Here is a 17,317-nt window from a genome sequence, read left to right as displayed (position 1 = left end):
TTCCCTTCTTCACCAATTCCCCTCCCCAATAAACCCCATCTCAGCTGAATTTGTGCATACATGCATTTTTAAAAATTAGTATAGTGCCATACTACTTTCCCTCTGGAGCTGAAAGTCTAATATTAGAGAAAAACCTCAACCATATATCTCAGACACACGTGACAGGTTTTCCAGCTTTCACTGTAAGAAAGAGGCTGGGTTTTTTTAGATCAATGAAAATATTATGGGTTTCTGCAGTAAACATCTATAGAGTTGGGGCTTTAGGGTGCTTTTGCTACATTTCTCAAGGGGAAAAAAAAAGGAGAAGGAGTGGAAGCTAAGTTGGTTGAAAGGCTTCTATTTTATATAGTTAGGTGTTTACCTTATTGATAATCTTATATACTTCATAGGCAGCCCCACGTGCATTGGCCATACTCTCCAGGTTAGGAGCTGCCTGGCCCAGGGAGAAAGCTCCAACAAGCACAGAGAAGAACACCTATGGGAGATGGAGAGGAACACTGCAATTAATGATTACAGTGACATCAGTGCCTACATGGGCACTAGAAAGACTTAAGCACCAGCTCTAGGTTATTCATCCCACCTTACAGAGTCCAAGACAATCAAACTTGTTTCATTAAAAGCTAGGCAAGATGAATACCATTCATTTGTTTTATACTGAGTCTCTAACAGCTAGTTTAGCAAGCACGTGGCAGAAAACAGAGACACCACTTGCATAACTTTCCCTGAAGATACAGAACATTTTTCAAAGCTGCATTGTTGTACTTACAATTAACACACGGCCGATGTCATAATGTGGATCCTCAGCAGTGAGCTTGGTCCCATACCAAAATGCAAGGGCATAGGATCCAAAGATAAAAAATTGTGAAAGACCTAGGCATGTGTTAGTGGTAATGGATTTTTTCATTCCAACACGTTTAGCCATCTCTAAGTTAGCATCATATCTGAAAGTGAGTAAGGAAATCATTAATTTGACAGGTACCACATGCCATTATGGTTAATACTTCCAGTGCCCTTTTCTTAATTAAAAGGATTTATGTAAGAAAAATAATTAAAATCTCAAAGAGAATACAGGTTATTTTTTTGTTTTTTTTTTTACAGAGGACTATTAGGGAGGTAAATAATTTGAATAAATCTGCTCTGACTTATGTCAACAATATTGGCATACTGTTATCGAAGACATTCAGAAAACAATTAAGCATCACAACTTTATTATCATAATGGAAGACAAAATAGCACTCTTGAACTCATTGTTTCCATTGATCCTGAAAGGAAACCTTGAAAAGGTTTTAGCAGCATTGTTTATCACAAAGGTCAAGGTTAGTTGTCCACATTTAAAACAAGCAAAATAAAAATAAAATCCTCCAAAAACCCCAGGCAATAGGGAAGGTGATCAATGAGAGCTCCCTCCAAATGCAAAGTTGTTCTCTTAATAGCCATTTTGGGATGTCAAGTATTTTTCCCTTTGGTCAGTTTACTGATTAACATATATAACCAGTAGACACAGAAGATCAGTATAGAAACTAACAAGTTCAACTAGAGAATTGTTTTTTCTAAGGATGGCTCAAATTCATTCACTCATCCATAGTTTTCAGCAAATAGCTTTCATTTACTCAAGTTCATTATGCAAACTGTAGCTTAGGAATAGTGCAACTTTCTACCTATAATCATCATGGTCAGTAGCTTGCACTCTTTTTCCCAATACGTATTCTCAATAAAGTACAACCCCATCGTAGGAAGACATGCAATTCGTTCAGCTGGGAAGAAATCTTTAAAAAAACTGCATTAATTTTGTTCATGTAAATTTCTAAGATGCCACCCTGTGGTATTTGTTAGTCAAACATATTGAAATATTTTGACTTGATTGTGCTCTTAAAACCAGGCCCTAAGTTTGAGTCAGTAGCATCATAGGTCTTCCAGGGAAATGGGTACTGCATTTAAATAGTGTGATAAATGCAGGTGATCACTCAAATACTGAGGAAAAGCCAAGCCACTGCCAGAAGCTAAAGGTGACTGAAGATCCCTTACAAGAGCAAACTTTTGCCGTCAGTGGAAGCACTGTGCAGTGAAAGGATGTTTTTCCTAACTCTGAGGTCAGCATTCAAGAGCCATGTAGGAGTCACAACCCACTCTCTGAAAAATGCAACTCCTCTCTGAAAAATGCACTTCAACTCATAGTTGAAGATATTCCTGGAGGAGCCACTATGTTTGGTTTGGATTTTTAGATTAAATGGAAGTAGAACAGTGGAAGAGGATGGCTGGTTACTAATAAAAAGGAAAGTCCTTACTTGACTCAGATATCAGTTATTTTGTCTTTAGACAAAGTCTTTTGAATGAATATTGACAGCTCCTGTCATTTAATTTTCAGACACTGGTAATTACAGAAGATGGGGAGGGGGGGAGGGGCAACTTATCTAGGTCATCTTAGGGCTTTTTTTGCCTTTACTGTGCAGACAGGAACAGTCCAAATACTGTTGCATCTTAAAAACAAACTCCAGTAAGCGGAAGACAGACCTATAAGATAGTCAGAGCTCAGTCCCTGGAAGCAAATGCAGGAACAGGCTGTAGGATCCTAAGCTAGTGTTGACACCACCTTAAAAATTCTGCACAAGACAAAGGCAGAGTTGAAAAAGATAGAAGAATTTCATGGGGCATATGGATCAGATCATCTGCTTTGCCTTTCCCAACTGCAGGGAATCAGTGATGCCTTGTATTTGTATAAAAAATTTATTGTTTATCTGATAGGCATGTCAAAAAGTTTGTGGCCAGCCACAATCATTCTGCCTTGTATGTGTAACTAGGGCCCATACTAGGAAACTACAGATGTTGTTTGCAAATCATTAAAGCTGCAAATCATTGTAAAAGCCAGTAATGTGATTTTACCCAAGGCTGTTATCCAGTGTAGTTTAAAAATAAGCTCAGTAATCAAAGATCAGAACACTAGCAGAAGAAGATAAGCAACTGATTGCATGCTTTGTTGCATCTGACTCATGGGTAAAGGTAACCTTCCCACCACTTTCACACTCAGTTCAACTCCAGATCTCAATCAAAGGAGAAATCTTCATCTCTGCTGCAGTGACAACACCAAGTATCCTATACTCACTGACTAGGTCTATTTGCACGCCTTTATTTTCAGTTGATTTGTCCACGTATAGAAAGACAAAATGACACAAAGGAAAATCTCATCTCTGTGCCCCTCCATTAAAAAAAAAGTCCCACAAACCAAACCCACAACTAAATAATTATATTTAAAATATGGCAAGAAAATTAATTTAAAAACTTACTTCTCTAATGCCTTCTGCTGTCCATTGAAAGCCACAACAGTCCTGATTGCTGTCAAAATTTCTTCTGCCACAGCTCCTGCTTTGGCATAAGCAGACAGCTCTTTAGCAGTAAGGGATGCCAGGAGCTGAGAAGTTGGAAAACAGCTGTTATTGCAACCTACTGAAGGAATATACACACACTGTCTTGGTGAATAACAACAATCACACAAGGTGCACAAGATCAGACTTTAGCAACATGGGGGTCAGTTCCTCCCCATACCCTGGATTTCCCTCAAATGGAGTTCAATTTATCATTGTCTCCTCATTACAGTCAAAGGCTTCACAAACATCAGGTGAGCTTCCTGACCCATCCACTTTCCTCCCAAGCCTACAAACTACACTAGGAAAAGTGATGGAGGGTGTGCTGCAGCTGCTCTGAGTTCGAGGTTTCAGACACTAGAGCACAAGCAGATATTGAAGTAAGCAAGACAATCACATTACAGACTCTAACATTCTTTTTCTTAGCTTTTTTTGTGATGTTTCAGGTAGGAAAAACCCCATAAAATTATATAAATAGCCACTCAGGAGTATGAGCCATACACATTAACGTGGCTAAACATTACATAAGGGGAAAGTTTTCCTATCTGAAAGGGAAACCTCTCCAGCCATTTCACTGATTTATATCACTTCAGTTTTCAGCAGCTGTATGTATCTGCATAGCTGTATAGATTTATCCTGTACACAGCATGGAATTATTTGCAAGAGATGTGGTACATGCGTGTGCAGATGGAAAGAGGTTGAAAGGTATTTGTGCTAGGAGGGAAAAGTGAGGGCTTCCCCAGTGCTTGCCATGAGAAAATTGCTGTGCCAGAAAGATGCTCTGATGCAGATTACCCTCCTGCAACATGGCACGAGGACAGAATATGCAGACAGAAGGAACACAACTTACAGGAGTGTGCTTGGGAACCCAGAGAAAGGCTGCAGAAGGAGTAGAAATCAAAGTAAGAGTGGGACCAACTTTCCAACTTAGAAACCACATTAGGTTTCTCCCGTTCTCTGCCCCTTTTCTGTGCATAAGAATTGTAAGGTTTTTCTGATTTCTTTGTTTAAAAATCTCCACACACTTACAGTTGACCAAACTGCTGCTGATGCAGCAAGTAGTGGGCTGACTGACATAACCACCAGTGTCAGCTTCCACCCATAGATGAATCCTATAATAAGCCCTGACACAAACGTGGAAAAAAACTGCAGAAATATACTGATCTTGTCTCCGATGCCTTCACGGATGGTGTTGATGTCACTTTAAATAACAATAATAAAAAAAGATTTGTTAGTTTAGAATCACTCTCATTTTGACTCCCTCCCCCTTTTCTTGCTGTGTGGCCTCATGTCAGGAGCTTTGCTATTTCCTAACTGGCAAAAGAAAATTTCTAACCACAGCTACTGAGCTGTACCATTAGGCTCTCCTGTAGCCAAAACGCAGCAGAAACCTCCTGTTTTTAAAGACTCATGTTCTGTATCCTCAACATTCTCTACTGTTTCTGTGCCCATGTCACTAGGTCACCAATTACCTAGTTTCCTCATCTGGCATCCAAATGGAGCAATATAAGTAAATAATCAAGCAGCCTCTTCACCCATCTTGACCATCTCTGATGATTTCTTCTGCTCAGCTCTCTGATGCATTTTATGTTCGTAATTTTGGCTACTGACTCAGATGAAGAGCTACCTCATATCATCATATCATTATTTGGAATAACCTCCATTTTTCAAATTTTCTTCCCTATTTTCTCTTCCCAGAACATACAGATATTAGAGTTGACAGTGGTTTGATTTAAGCTTCTTGTACACTTTTCAGGACAGATCTGTGTCCACAGCTACTATAAAATCCAGAAAAAAAAGTATTTTAAAAAAAGTAGTGTTCATGCATATAATCCCATAGCACATGGGCATTACAGTCCTCACCCCTAAATCTACTGAAGTTTATGGAACAACTTGAAAGACTTGAACTGGCTAGATAGACTACTGCCTGAGATAAAAGTAAAGGAGGTACTTGTACAAGTACTGATTCTGAAGTCAAGGCTCATTTCCATTCAATTAAGTGTCAGCTTTTGGTGTTTATAAATTAGGTGGAGACAGCAGAGCTGTTTGTTTAGCAGTGGCTGAACATGTACTTCATGGACTTCAGAAAGCCAGTTTCAGGCATTTCATAAAAACCCCTTCTAATGCACATATCATAAACTGCACAAATGAAGCTGAAAAGGATAATGAATTTCTCACTTTGAGCTGTAATATTTCACACTTTAGGTTTGGTAGATTTTCTTGGTTTTTGGTTTTTTTAACTCTCTGCAGTCTATTCTGCTGAGATAAATGTCAGTTTTCTTTTAAGTGCCATACTTGGGGGTCTGTGTATGTGTGTAAATGAAAAACCAAAACAGAGCCCTCACTCTGTCAGTCTGGTGTTCAATGTTCCTATCTGGGTAGTATCAAACCAAGCCATCTCCTGATGGAGCACTGAAAAAAAGAACTTCTGCCGGATCCTTGTGGTTTGCCTTGTAGCAGTAACCAAAAATGTCCACACTTGGATGATGCTCAGGATCAACACAGCAAAGCCAATTCCCACGTAGTAGTAAGCAAACCTGGGATAAGGGAACAAAAGCCCATGTGATCCCACTGTACCTTATGAGAGAAGTTAGACACACAGAGCAGCAACTAGTCTTCATTAATCACACCAAAGTAAATACTGATGCTTGTGATGCATTATTGGGAAGGCAAACATGGCTTCTGCTCAAACAGAAAACACTGTAAAAGAAAACCCTCCAGTACATTATTAACAGGATAACTACAGACCCTTACTTTGTCATTTCACCTTCTATATCCACACCTGGATCTGACAGGCAGCTGGAACTGTTTACTGAAGTATCTGTGAAGAGGAAATAAAAAGTAGGAATATTTGTGGAAGTGTTATATAGAGGAATTGATTCATGGCAATATGGGGCCATCATGTTTGGGAATGTTTTGTATTTTGCAAGTGTGGTCTTGCAATACAAACTTAAATACAAAATTATTTGGCAAATACACATATTTTTTAAAGCAATTAGTGATAACTGAGGTTGATCGTACTCCCTACTATCTTAACAAAGTCAAAGAACATTCATAAAGAGTGCATCCAATGCTTTGTTTTGCCCTGGTCTAGTCATTAAAGATGGATTGAAATGACTGGAGTTATTTCCAGCAGGATGAGTGTTGCTCATAATATACTTCTTTAGATATGTACCAGTGTATAGTCTGGGACAAAAAAGAATCTTAGCTGCAACAGCAAAGTGCAGTCAATATGTAGAGAAATTTAATTTAAACTTTTTACCATTGGATTGCACGCCACTTAGCACAAAGCTGTTTGTCATCTCTCCAAAGATAATGATCATAAGTGGCATTCCAGTACCATTTGCAGCTGCTGCAACCAAGCCAACTATCATCAACAGGACATCCATCCCATCAGCATAGCGAAACTATGTAAGCATTAGAAGGGAAAAAAAAAAAAAAAAAGAGAAAATAGTGACATTACACCTGACAGTTCATGCATTTGCTACAGTACAGCAGACTTGCAGAACATGCGTCATCCACATATTCTAAGTAGCAGCACTCCAACTGAAAGTAAACTCAATACATAAAGATTTTGTAGTAGTGCAGCACATCTTTAAATTAGTACCCAGGCTGCTAAGAGAACACTGGTAGGACACAATTAGTCTGGAAAAAAACCTACACACTTGCAAGTGATGATGACCTTTGTAGAATATATTGTATTTTATGTTCCATTGAGCTACATATTTACTAAGATAATGCCTCTACTATGTAAACAAAAGTGAGTTATTGACCAGCACCTGGCTTATACCTACCAGTAGAAAATGTTTTCAGCAGAGATATATTGTATCTTAAGACTTGTCTACCCCCAAAGCGTCCTTTTGTTAGAGGAAGGGTGTGACTTTAAACCACTATAGATATGCCAGGATGTGGTTAATCTGAAATCGGAGCATTTTATTCCTGACTGGTGTAACCATCTCATAAAGTGTAACCATACATGGAATAAACCACAGAAGAATAAAACTTTTCTTGTTTCAGAGTAATCAAGTCCACATGCAAGAGCCGTGTTTCTTTGGGCATAGCTGTCCTACAGAAAACGGCCACAAAACAGTTATCAGTGGTTCTCAGGTCTCGAACCAGTAGTCCTCAGGCTACTTCTCTGGTTTTTGGTTGCCTATAAATTGTAATCATAAACAACTCACAATGCCAAATGAAGAAAAGAAAGTATAAACAGACTATCAAACAGGACACTAACCAATTCAAGAATGCCAACCATTTGTTTCTCTGGCTTCTTATCTTCCTTCCTAGAGTAGAGTACAAAAGACTAATTAAGATGAGGGTTATTTTTAGCAAACCTGTATTAAACTCTTCTCCTCCTTCCCCTGCCCCTCTGACATCCCCATACACCCAGTTAACTTTAAGTTAAAAAAACCACCTACATTTCCTTCTTGGGCTTTAACTGGTCTATTTGTTCTACATGTTCTTCATGCTGGAAAGAAGCATCACACCCTTTGCTTCCAGATTCTGTGAAATAAAAAGACTTTTTAGCATAACAATCCATCTATTATACTACCTTCTTGTGTCTTTCACTGCTGATTCTTTTGCATTTAAAGATTAGCTTTTTATTGTGTTTTTGGGAGGAAGTTTCAAGAGAAATTCACCAGGCTCTTTCTCTTCAGTTCATCTTTATTCCCAGAAAAAACTTCCATGTCTATTTCTGAGATGGAAACTTCATTTTTATAATCACAATGAATTTATACAGAAAGATTATCAAAGACTAAAGGAAAGAGTTAATTCTTCCTTCAAATACTTGCACAACTCAATGCAAATTAGGAGAAGTCCTCACAAAATGAGTGGAATTGCTTATAGTGAAGGTTATAATTGCTATAGGTAACACAGAATAGATGGCAGTTAACTAAAGAATCATGTCCTTGACTCTAATAACCATCTTCACTATTCCATTGCAGTAGTTTTTCCATGTCCCACTTCCTTTGTGTTGGGTGGGAGCTTCAGAAAGTTAGATGAAAGCATAATCCTACTCAGGAAGCTTATAGTTCTAAATGCTTAGAGTAAGACATAAATATATATATATAAAGAAACAGATTAGTAACCACAGTGGGGAGACAGCTATAAAACAAAAGGAGACAAGTTGCTGCCCATATCAGCCACTCCCAATTTACACTTTAACTTTCGCTGCTGACTCACGATGAATAGAATTTTTTACCTACTGTTTTAAGGTTAGTTGACCTACAATGGCTGCTTGAGACAACCATTTGAAAGCAATAACGTTCTTCCAGCTTACCTCAGGAGAATTTTCATGTCCAGGCTAGGACCTTCCTGAACAGCTTTACAAATGCAAATCAATTTTGTTGAACTTGTTGGAATGATTCACACAAAAAATATTTTATAGGTGTGGCTTTAACTAACTCATTCATAGGAAACTCATCATGGTATCGCCTACAAAATCACTATGTCAATCAGGAGAGCTTTACAACATTCTTTAGATTCAAATCTGTGGAACATATTCTTCAACACATGTGTGGTGTTCTTTCTTACCAGGATCGGAGAGGTTCTGTTCTGTGGAATTTGCAGAATAGTCCTTCATTGTTCTTTTTGTTGTGTGCTTATGAGAGAGTCACATTAATTAGAACCTTCAATAAACCCCCCCCAACAAAACACTTTGATTTAGCAAATATTTAAAGACTTCACATCTGTGGGTTTTTCCATGACTTATCACATTTTGGTCTCAATATTATTCTACTTAAATAGAAAGACAAAAAAAAAAAAAAAAAAAAAAAGGTAACAGCATGAAAAAATAAGTACTATTAATGAGATATTAAGAACAGTGAACACTATTAGTAGGCGACTTAGGTCAGTAGCCTGTTTCAGTAGTCTTTTATGATAAATCCTGAAATCATTAATATAAAAGTTACTGTAAACCATCTCTTACAGAATAGATGATTTCCCTCATTACCTTATGTTTGATTAGAACTAAACAAACAGCCAGAACATGGTCATGAGTACAACGATAAGACATGCACTTGTTATGCCATGTGGTACTAGGATGCATTTAGAGGTAGTAAATAACTGATGCTCTTAGTCTCCTGAGGCTTTTATTCTTGATCTATCAAATATACTGGTTAAAAAAACAAAAAAGAACAAAAACAACAAAATCCCTAGCAAAAAGCCGCACATGAATCTGATGAAGCCTAAAATAACATTGATAAGAAAATGCCTAACCAACCTTAGATAAGGAGAAAAAAAAGAAAAAAAAAAAAAAACACCTGTTCGATTTCTGACTGTGCTTTTCCCTCCCCTCTCGTTATTTCAGCTCACCTTCACAGCCCACGCAGACTCCCGCATGTGTAGGTGGCTGCGGCCCCGACGGCGCGGTCCCCGCAGGGCGGGTCCGCAGCGCCCGCCCTGGGCTTTATAGCGGCGGCACCGCCCGCCCGCGGCTCGGGTTGCAGATGAAGGTCGGCGCCGCGGCCGCGCAGAGCCGCTCTCGGCTCGCGTTGCAGATGAAGGTTGGTGCCGCAGCCGGGCAGAGCCGCCCAGGATAAGGGGCCTGCAGAAGGATGCCACCTGGCTCCTGCCCTCTGTCGCCCTTCAGAAGCCGCCCGAGGGTGTCCGAGCCTGCAAAGCGCGCACAGAGAGCCCATCAGCCCCTTGCCGGAGCACCGCTTCCGTCCTGACTCTCACAGAATAGTTAATATCAGAAAGGGACCACTGGATGTCATCTGGCCCAACCTCCCTGCTCCAGTGGAGTCATCTAGAGCACATAACATAGGATTGATTGGTACAGACATATTTTGAACATTGCCAGTGAAGGAGGACTCCACAGCCTCTCTGGGAAACTTGTTAAGAGTGCTTGGTCACCTGCACAAGGCAGAAGCTCTTCCACATGTTCAGGTGGAACTTTGTGTTCCAGTTTCTGCTTGTTGCCCTTTACCCTATTGCCTGGCATCACTGAGAAGAGATGCTCTGTCCTCTTGCCACCACATACTTACAGGCATTGATGAGATCCCTCTCAGGCTAAACAGGACCAGCTCCCCCAGCCTTTCCTTATCCATGAGGTGCCCCAGCATCCTCATCATCCTCATAGCCTTACACTGGATCTGCTCCAGCAGCTCCATGTCTCTCTTATGCTGAGAAGCCCAGAACTGGACACAGAGTCTTACCATTACTAAAACTAGATGAATTTAAATCTAGAAAACTCAGCTGCTAAGCAGAGATGAAGAGGAATTTGGAGAGTTGCTTGTCCAGAGAAACATTCAGATTTGGGAAAGTTATCTGTAAGGTCCTGTCACATTTGGGAAACTGCATCACTGCACTTGGAGAATATAAAATAAGACTAAAGATATGCTGGTGAATTTCAACTAAGAATTGTTATTAAATAAAGGCTTTTCTGTTCCACTTATAAATGACATGACAACAGAAGCCAACTAAATTCAAAATTGTTTTTAGAGAAACTAAGCAATATGTTTTGCTCATTTGATTCTCACCTCTTCCCCACAATTTGAGTGGGATTTTTTTTTTTTTTTTTTTTTTTTTTTCAGAAATAAGACTGTTTCTTGGTTTGGGTTAGTTGAGAGGATGGTGGTTGGTTTTGTTGATGTATTTATTTTCTCCCCTCTGAAGAAATCAGGTAAACAAATCAGGTTTTCTGCACAAGCTTAAAAAATAACAGTTCTTCAGCTCCCCCACTGGTACATATTATAATCTATATAATTTGCTTTCAGTAATGCCTCCAGGGTTTATGATCTATAAACTCCTGGTTCTTCCATTGACCAAATGCCTGTATCCCAGAGAAGACTCCCAGATACTTAAATTAGTTACTCAGCTGAATTTTTTCTCAAGTAACAAGTTCAAGACTTGGTCTAATTTAAGCTTCTCTTGTCCACCTCCCACTCAGTATTCAGATTATGTTTGCGTTACATTCATTGGTCATGATGCTTTGAAAGAACCTCAGAAGAAAATGCATTACTGGGTATTACTGTCTCCTGCCCACTGGAACCCTGCATGTTCAGGTAGAGACAAACTCCTGCATGGTCAGACCTATGACTGTTTTAGTACTTTCTTATCTCATTAGCATTACTTAGGATTTATATTAGTTACTTATTTTTTATATTACTTGTATGTATATATATATATGTAATTTATATTAGCCTGGAGAAAAGGAAGTGCAGGGGAGCCTTGTCTTTCTCTACAACTACCTGAAAGGAAGTTGTGGCAAGGTGTGCATCTGCCTCTTTTCCCAAATAACAAGTGACAGGATGAGGAAGTGGCCTTCACTTGTGCCAGAGGAGGTTTAGTTTGGATATTATGAGAAAAGATCTTCACCAATGTTGTCAAGCATTGGAACAGGCTGCCCAGGGAAGTTGTTTTGTCACCATCCCCGAAGGCATTTAAGGCATGTGCAGCTGTGGCACTTAGGAACATGGTTTTGTGGTGGACTTGACATTGCTGGGTTAATCGTCTGACTCAATGATCTTAGTAGAGGTCTTTAGGTCTTTTCAAACCTAAATGATTCTGTGATTCTATGGCTCAGTGTTAAGCCTGCATTATGCATATACACATCTGTTCTCTCTTTCAAAAAATTTAGAAGGCCTTTGGCTTCTGCTGCCATGAAGAATATGAATTTACAGATTTTTGGAAGAGACAGAAACACCAAGGTGAAATTATTTTGCTGTCCCAGCCTCAGGCTTCACAATTTTATGGAGTATTTCCTTCACCAAAGGTAGCAAGTTTTCTTCTTACTCACCTCAACGAGAGTGAGAAATCTCCTTACCACCTCTCAGTTTTTTATTTAAACCAGTCATAAACTATTATTTACAGAAGAAACTATCTTTGCATATAAAATTTTAGACAGATGGATATCCCACCTGGAAAGCAAACTCCTGTTGTGGGATTGGGAGCACATAGATAGCAAAGTAGACTAATAGAGGTAGCATGAAGACAAAAATGTCACTAGGACTCTATTTCAGAGCTATGAAGTACTCACATATGATACTCAGCATCACTGGCAGCTAGGGAGTGTTTAATACCTCCAAAACACAGACACGTTCACTTTTCAAAGTGTCTTTCACTTCATTATTAGTTATTCACACACACTAATAAGTAAGTTGTTACAATCACAATTCAGATCCATTGCTCTGCACTCCACAGGCCTGGCAAGAAAGAGCCTGAGTTCCCCTACGTAGAAAAGTTGGTCCAAAAAGGGTGTGGGAGAAGAGCAAAGAACTGATCATGCAGAAAAAAGAATCACAGGGTGTTGAGCAGGAATTTGTTTCCTTCTCTCTCCCTCCTTTCCCCATTTCTTCCTTTGGAAGGGATGATATGCTCTATGCAAGTTAATGAGCAAATTCAAAGGGGGAAAAAACCTACCCAAGCTATAAACAAAGAGATTAAATAGAAAATTAAAAAAGAAGGAATAACAAGTGGTCTCCTGGAAAAATATTCCCCATCAAACCTACTGAGAAACATGAGCTTGTAGTCTAGTTACAGCTAACCACTTTATGCTTAAGTAAAAAATAAATCAGCGTATTCTGATATTTTTGTAGAAGCAAAAATTCTGGACTAAAATACACATGTAAAACAGAGAAGACTCCCATTAATAGAAGGGAGAGGAGCAACACAAAAAATTGTAGTTTACAATTTTGCCTTTGTAATTTTGGGATGAACACAATATGGTAAAAATATCATAATGCAATTTGGAGAAGAAATACTATTCTTTCTTTATCTAAAAATATCTTCTATCTTTGGGAAATAATATATGCATCTGAAAACAATTCCGTTCCAAATAGCCAATATACACCCATGTCTCCATGTGTTTGGTTCATCTGTCCAAATGTTGTCACCAACAGGAAGGGTAATGTTAAACACAATCAAATATCATTAATTAACACCAGCCACAACAGACTAGAGAATATATATATTTTTAAAAACTATTATCCATAAGCACATTATTAAAAACAAGCAAACCAAACACCCTACCAGAAACACCCTGTTACACAAGCTGAAAATGAGGACTTGTTTCCCCAAGAAAACCATTAACCCTGAAAAGAATGCAATGTATGGTGTGCAAAACCAGGTGACACCCAGCTTTACTGAAACATTTCCTCAAAGTGACAGTCAAGTACAAAGAAGGTGTACTGTATTATACACGTATTATAGCTCCTTACCACTTTTTAATTTCTCCAACAGACCAGAAGAACACCAGCCATACACCTCTCTGTGCTCAGAAACCACATGTGGGAAGTTAGGGCTAGTATTTGACCCATTACCTTGATTACAGCTGATCACATTCATATTTCATGCTGGCTTGTAATTCACAGGCAAGACCTATAAATGACCATGTTGCACTTTGGGTTTTTTTTGCTTTGTGACTTTTGCTTATGTGACCTGAGATTCAGACAGAAAGGACTTGACAGAATCATTTTAAGATAAGAAAGTCCTGGTTTCTCATTTATTTGTTGGCAATCAGACTAAAAATGGACAATTGCTATTGTAGGGTTTGGGGACCATTAGTTATAATCCCGTCCCACATATCCACAGCAGTACAGTGACATATGTACTGTACTGAAGCTCAACAGTAAAACTCTTGGTAATCACTGGGAGTAGCTGTAGTCATGGCACAGTGCTTGGAATTATGGGACTGAATTTTGGTGGGCATAAATGCAGTGGCATAATAAAGGAAGCAGCCAGTGAAATGTTGTAATTCTCCAAACTGAGACAAAGTTGCAGTTATTCTGTTGTAACATTGGCAATAGCAGAGCTATTGGAGATTTGATGCAGTGAAGGGAGAAGGTCTGGGTAGAGGTGAATGTTGGAAGAGTGAAAAATCAGATAAAGAAATATGTCCCAACTTGAACTTTCTGAGAAAAACTGAGCTATGTTGTCCAAAAGTTCTAATGCTGTAACCAAGCAAAACCATTATTTGTGGTTTCCCAGAAACTGGGGAGCAAGAACACATCTGATTATTTTAACTAAACATTAACATCAAAGACAGCTATTTATTTATAACAGTTTCTAAGCAGAACAACTTGAAAGATTTCATTAATGCTCAAATAGTTTTACAAGTTCTCTAGTACACATTTTCTCAAAGAATAAAAACAAGAAAATGCATTTTATTCTTGCCTGTGAAGTTTGTAGGTCTGTTCTAGGTGACACTTAAGTGATAAGTGTGAAGAATGTGGCAGGATTACTATAATTCCTTTTGCTTTAAAAAGAAAGTCAAGCCAGTGTGATTCATTGCTTTTTATAAAATAGAGATTTTTTAATTCTTTTTTTCCTTCTAAGTAATAGCATGAGATAAGTAGTAAGATCATATCAGGCAAAGAAGGCAGTCATTCTACTGAAAACTTTGTATGCTCTGAGCAAGAAAATTTCATACATTATGGAAATGGTGACTTAAGTTGGTAAAGATCTATAGAGATAGTTGAGGGGACTGGATGTGGTTATACCCATATTTCAGAAAGGGAGGAAAAAGGGAAAAGGAGGAGGAACTGCCTTATGTAAGCAGGTAATTAATTCTAGGGCCTTCCATCCTGTATCAGGAGAAAGACACAACAATGAGTTTTCAGCTATCAGTTCAGGAGTATTAAGTAGGCAACAGAGACGAGAGATAAAAAAATGCCCCTTAAATTCTTGGAAAGTGACAGGAACAAAATTTTCTTTCAAGAGAAGAAAATTCTCTTGAAAGGGAGTTAAAAGAAGTAACTGGAGATGGGCATTTCTACATTTCATCCTGAGAAATGGAATGAGATCAAGGAAGGAGATTTCCATAAAAGAGATGGTGATTTTTTGTAGTTCATTAGTAGTAGTAGTAGTAGTAGTAGTAGTAGTAGTATTTATAGAGTGATAGTTCATATTTAGAGAAAAAGAAAGGAATAATAACAGAATAAATGAAAGCTTGAATATAAGATTTTTTTTACTTAATAGGATTATTGTTACTCATGGAAAGGCAGCCCAAGGGCAAAAGGGATAAAAAGAGTTGGTAATTAATAGAAATTGTTATGAACTTGAAACACAAATAAGAGAACATTTCATGCAGAAGCATGAGATTTTTGTGTAGGAATAAATCTATTAATAAGCAGAAGCTGGGAAGGACTTTACAGGAAGCTTTTCTACAAAATAGCATCTGGGAGATGTACTGGAAGGAAAACTGAATAGAAGCCAATGCTGTCAAACTGGGATGAAAAAGACCAAAATTCACAAAAGCACAGAAGAGTCACATGTGAAACATATGGGGTAGTCTTTTCTCTGTGTAGCACTGTCAAGTCCTGAGCTGGAGTGCTGTGTCTAACTTTGGTTGTTTCAAGACAGATGTGGGTGATAGGAATTAAGGAAGAAAGTGAAACTGAAGGCATGTGAAAGATATGAACCTTGAGGAAAGACAGATGGAATTGGGTTTTGTATAGTGGAGAATATGCAATCAATTCTAGAAAAATCTGAAAGACGATTGCAAAACCAGTATAATCCAGAGTCTTCCACATCTACTGTGTTACTGAATTACAATAAGAAAGAAAAAAAATTAAAATGTGCTGGGCCAGATAACTGATGAAACTCTTGGTGTCTAGACTTTTGATTTATTTATTTTTGGTGTTTCTTTTTCTTTTAAAGTCAAGCTATTTTGTCTATGAGGAAAAAATAGATTATTTTGCCTTGAAGATTGGGAAACGATGAAATTGTCTTTTGAGATCTTCATCAGCTCCATTTTCTCTGTGGTGCTGATAAACATAATGAAGGGTAAAACAAAATGAAAGTGGTTTAATCACAAACAATTTGCATTGTGATTAAAGACATGAGTTTAGCAATAAACTGAGTCTCTGGAACAGCTGGCAACAGTTTTGGTTAAGGTTTCTGCTGGCGAAAGACGGGAAAGTGGACAAATGGCAGTGAGTTCACAACCCAGTCTGTACCCTGGGGAGGGTCATTGACATGGCCCATTGAAATTAATACAAATTTCATCCTCTTTTTGGAGCTCATCAGTTATTTCACTTTCAGATGAAAAGTGGGGTTTGGTTTTGGAAATATTTATTCTGAGTTTACTCCCAAGAGCTTATTTCTGTAGAACACTTTTTGTTCTTTTCATCTTTTGCCATCCTGGAACATTGCCCTTGTTGCTTTGTTTCTGCACTGACATGATACATTCTAGAGAATGCAACGTATATCCTTAGCTTTGGCCAACAAAAATGTTTCTCTGTGTTTTTTCTTTCCATATAACATCACTGCCAAGATGCCAAGGAAACGCAGGCTAAGTGGTATTCCATAGAAATGTGGCCATCCAGAAGAACTATTTCTGAGCAAAATTGATAAAAGCTGTTAAAACCATGAAGTCCATGGACCTCTTCTGCACATAATGGATATATTTTCAGCAGTGTAAACATAATTCCTGATACAATTTTTTCACTGGTACAATTTCATAGTGTTTCATGAATATAACCCCAGGATGAACAAAGCTGTGTGAAATGAAACCTTTCTGGGTCTGAAACATCTTATTCAAGTACTCCAAACCATCTCACATCCAAAAGTTAGGTGATAGTGAATTATAAACAGTTCATAATACAAAAATGTGGAGAAAATATCAGATGTCTTTACTACAAGGATGGCACCAGCCAAGCTCCTGTCTTTGAACTGAACACCATTTTGAATGTGCTGCATAGTGCTGGGCAGGATGTAAGCAGCACAGAGAAAAAGTTCACTTTTTAGTCTCAGACTCTCAAAGGGAATTACCAAGTGACAATTACTTTCTTTTAAATATTTGTATTTCTCAGCATAATGCCAAATCTTGAGGGCAAGGACCTCTCTCATTTACTTTACCATCTCACCCTCCAATAATAGAGCATTTTGTACATATACATAATTTAAATAAGATGACTGAATCAAATGGATGTTATTCATACATGTACCATGTGTTTACTACTGTAATATGTTCTGATTAAATGTTTATATGCTCCCAAGGGTCAGCGAATGTG

The 17,317-nt window shown here is 38.3% G+C and overlaps 1 protein-coding gene across 1 annotated transcript in view; it reads right to left on the bottom strand.

Annotated features, from left to right (window-relative positions):
• Nucleotides 1–8,943, bottom strand: part of ABCB5 (ATP binding cassette subfamily B member 5) — a 33,395-nt gene extending 24,452 nt beyond the window's left edge. Inside the window, exons 1-10 of the mRNA XM_053946272.1 lie at nt 8,895–8,943; nt 7,778–7,862; nt 7,594–7,642; nt 6,622–6,766; nt 6,114–6,180; nt 5,705–5,896; nt 4,389–4,560; nt 3,282–3,406; nt 767–941; nt 362–475 (exon numbers count right to left, since the gene is read on the bottom strand). Coding sequence (XP_053802247.1) covers nt 362–475; nt 767–941; nt 3,282–3,406; nt 4,389–4,560; nt 5,705–5,896; nt 6,114–6,180; nt 6,622–6,766; nt 7,594–7,642; nt 7,778–7,862; nt 8,895–8,943 — 1,173 coding nt within the window. The remainder of the gene's footprint in view (nt 1–361; nt 476–766; nt 942–3,281; nt 3,407–4,388; nt 4,561–5,704; nt 5,897–6,113; nt 6,181–6,621; nt 6,767–7,593; nt 7,643–7,777; nt 7,863–8,894) is intronic.
• Nucleotides 8,944–17,317: the final 8,374 nt, after the last annotated feature.

Source organism: Vidua chalybeata, chromosome 1 (genome assembly GCF_026979565.1).
Source record: "Vidua chalybeata isolate OUT-0048 chromosome 1, bVidCha1 merged haplotype, whole genome shotgun sequence".
NCBI classification, from domain to species: domain Eukaryota; kingdom Metazoa; phylum Chordata; class Aves; order Passeriformes; family Viduidae; genus Vidua; species Vidua chalybeata.
This window is presented reverse-complemented; position numbering and strand designations above follow the sequence as displayed.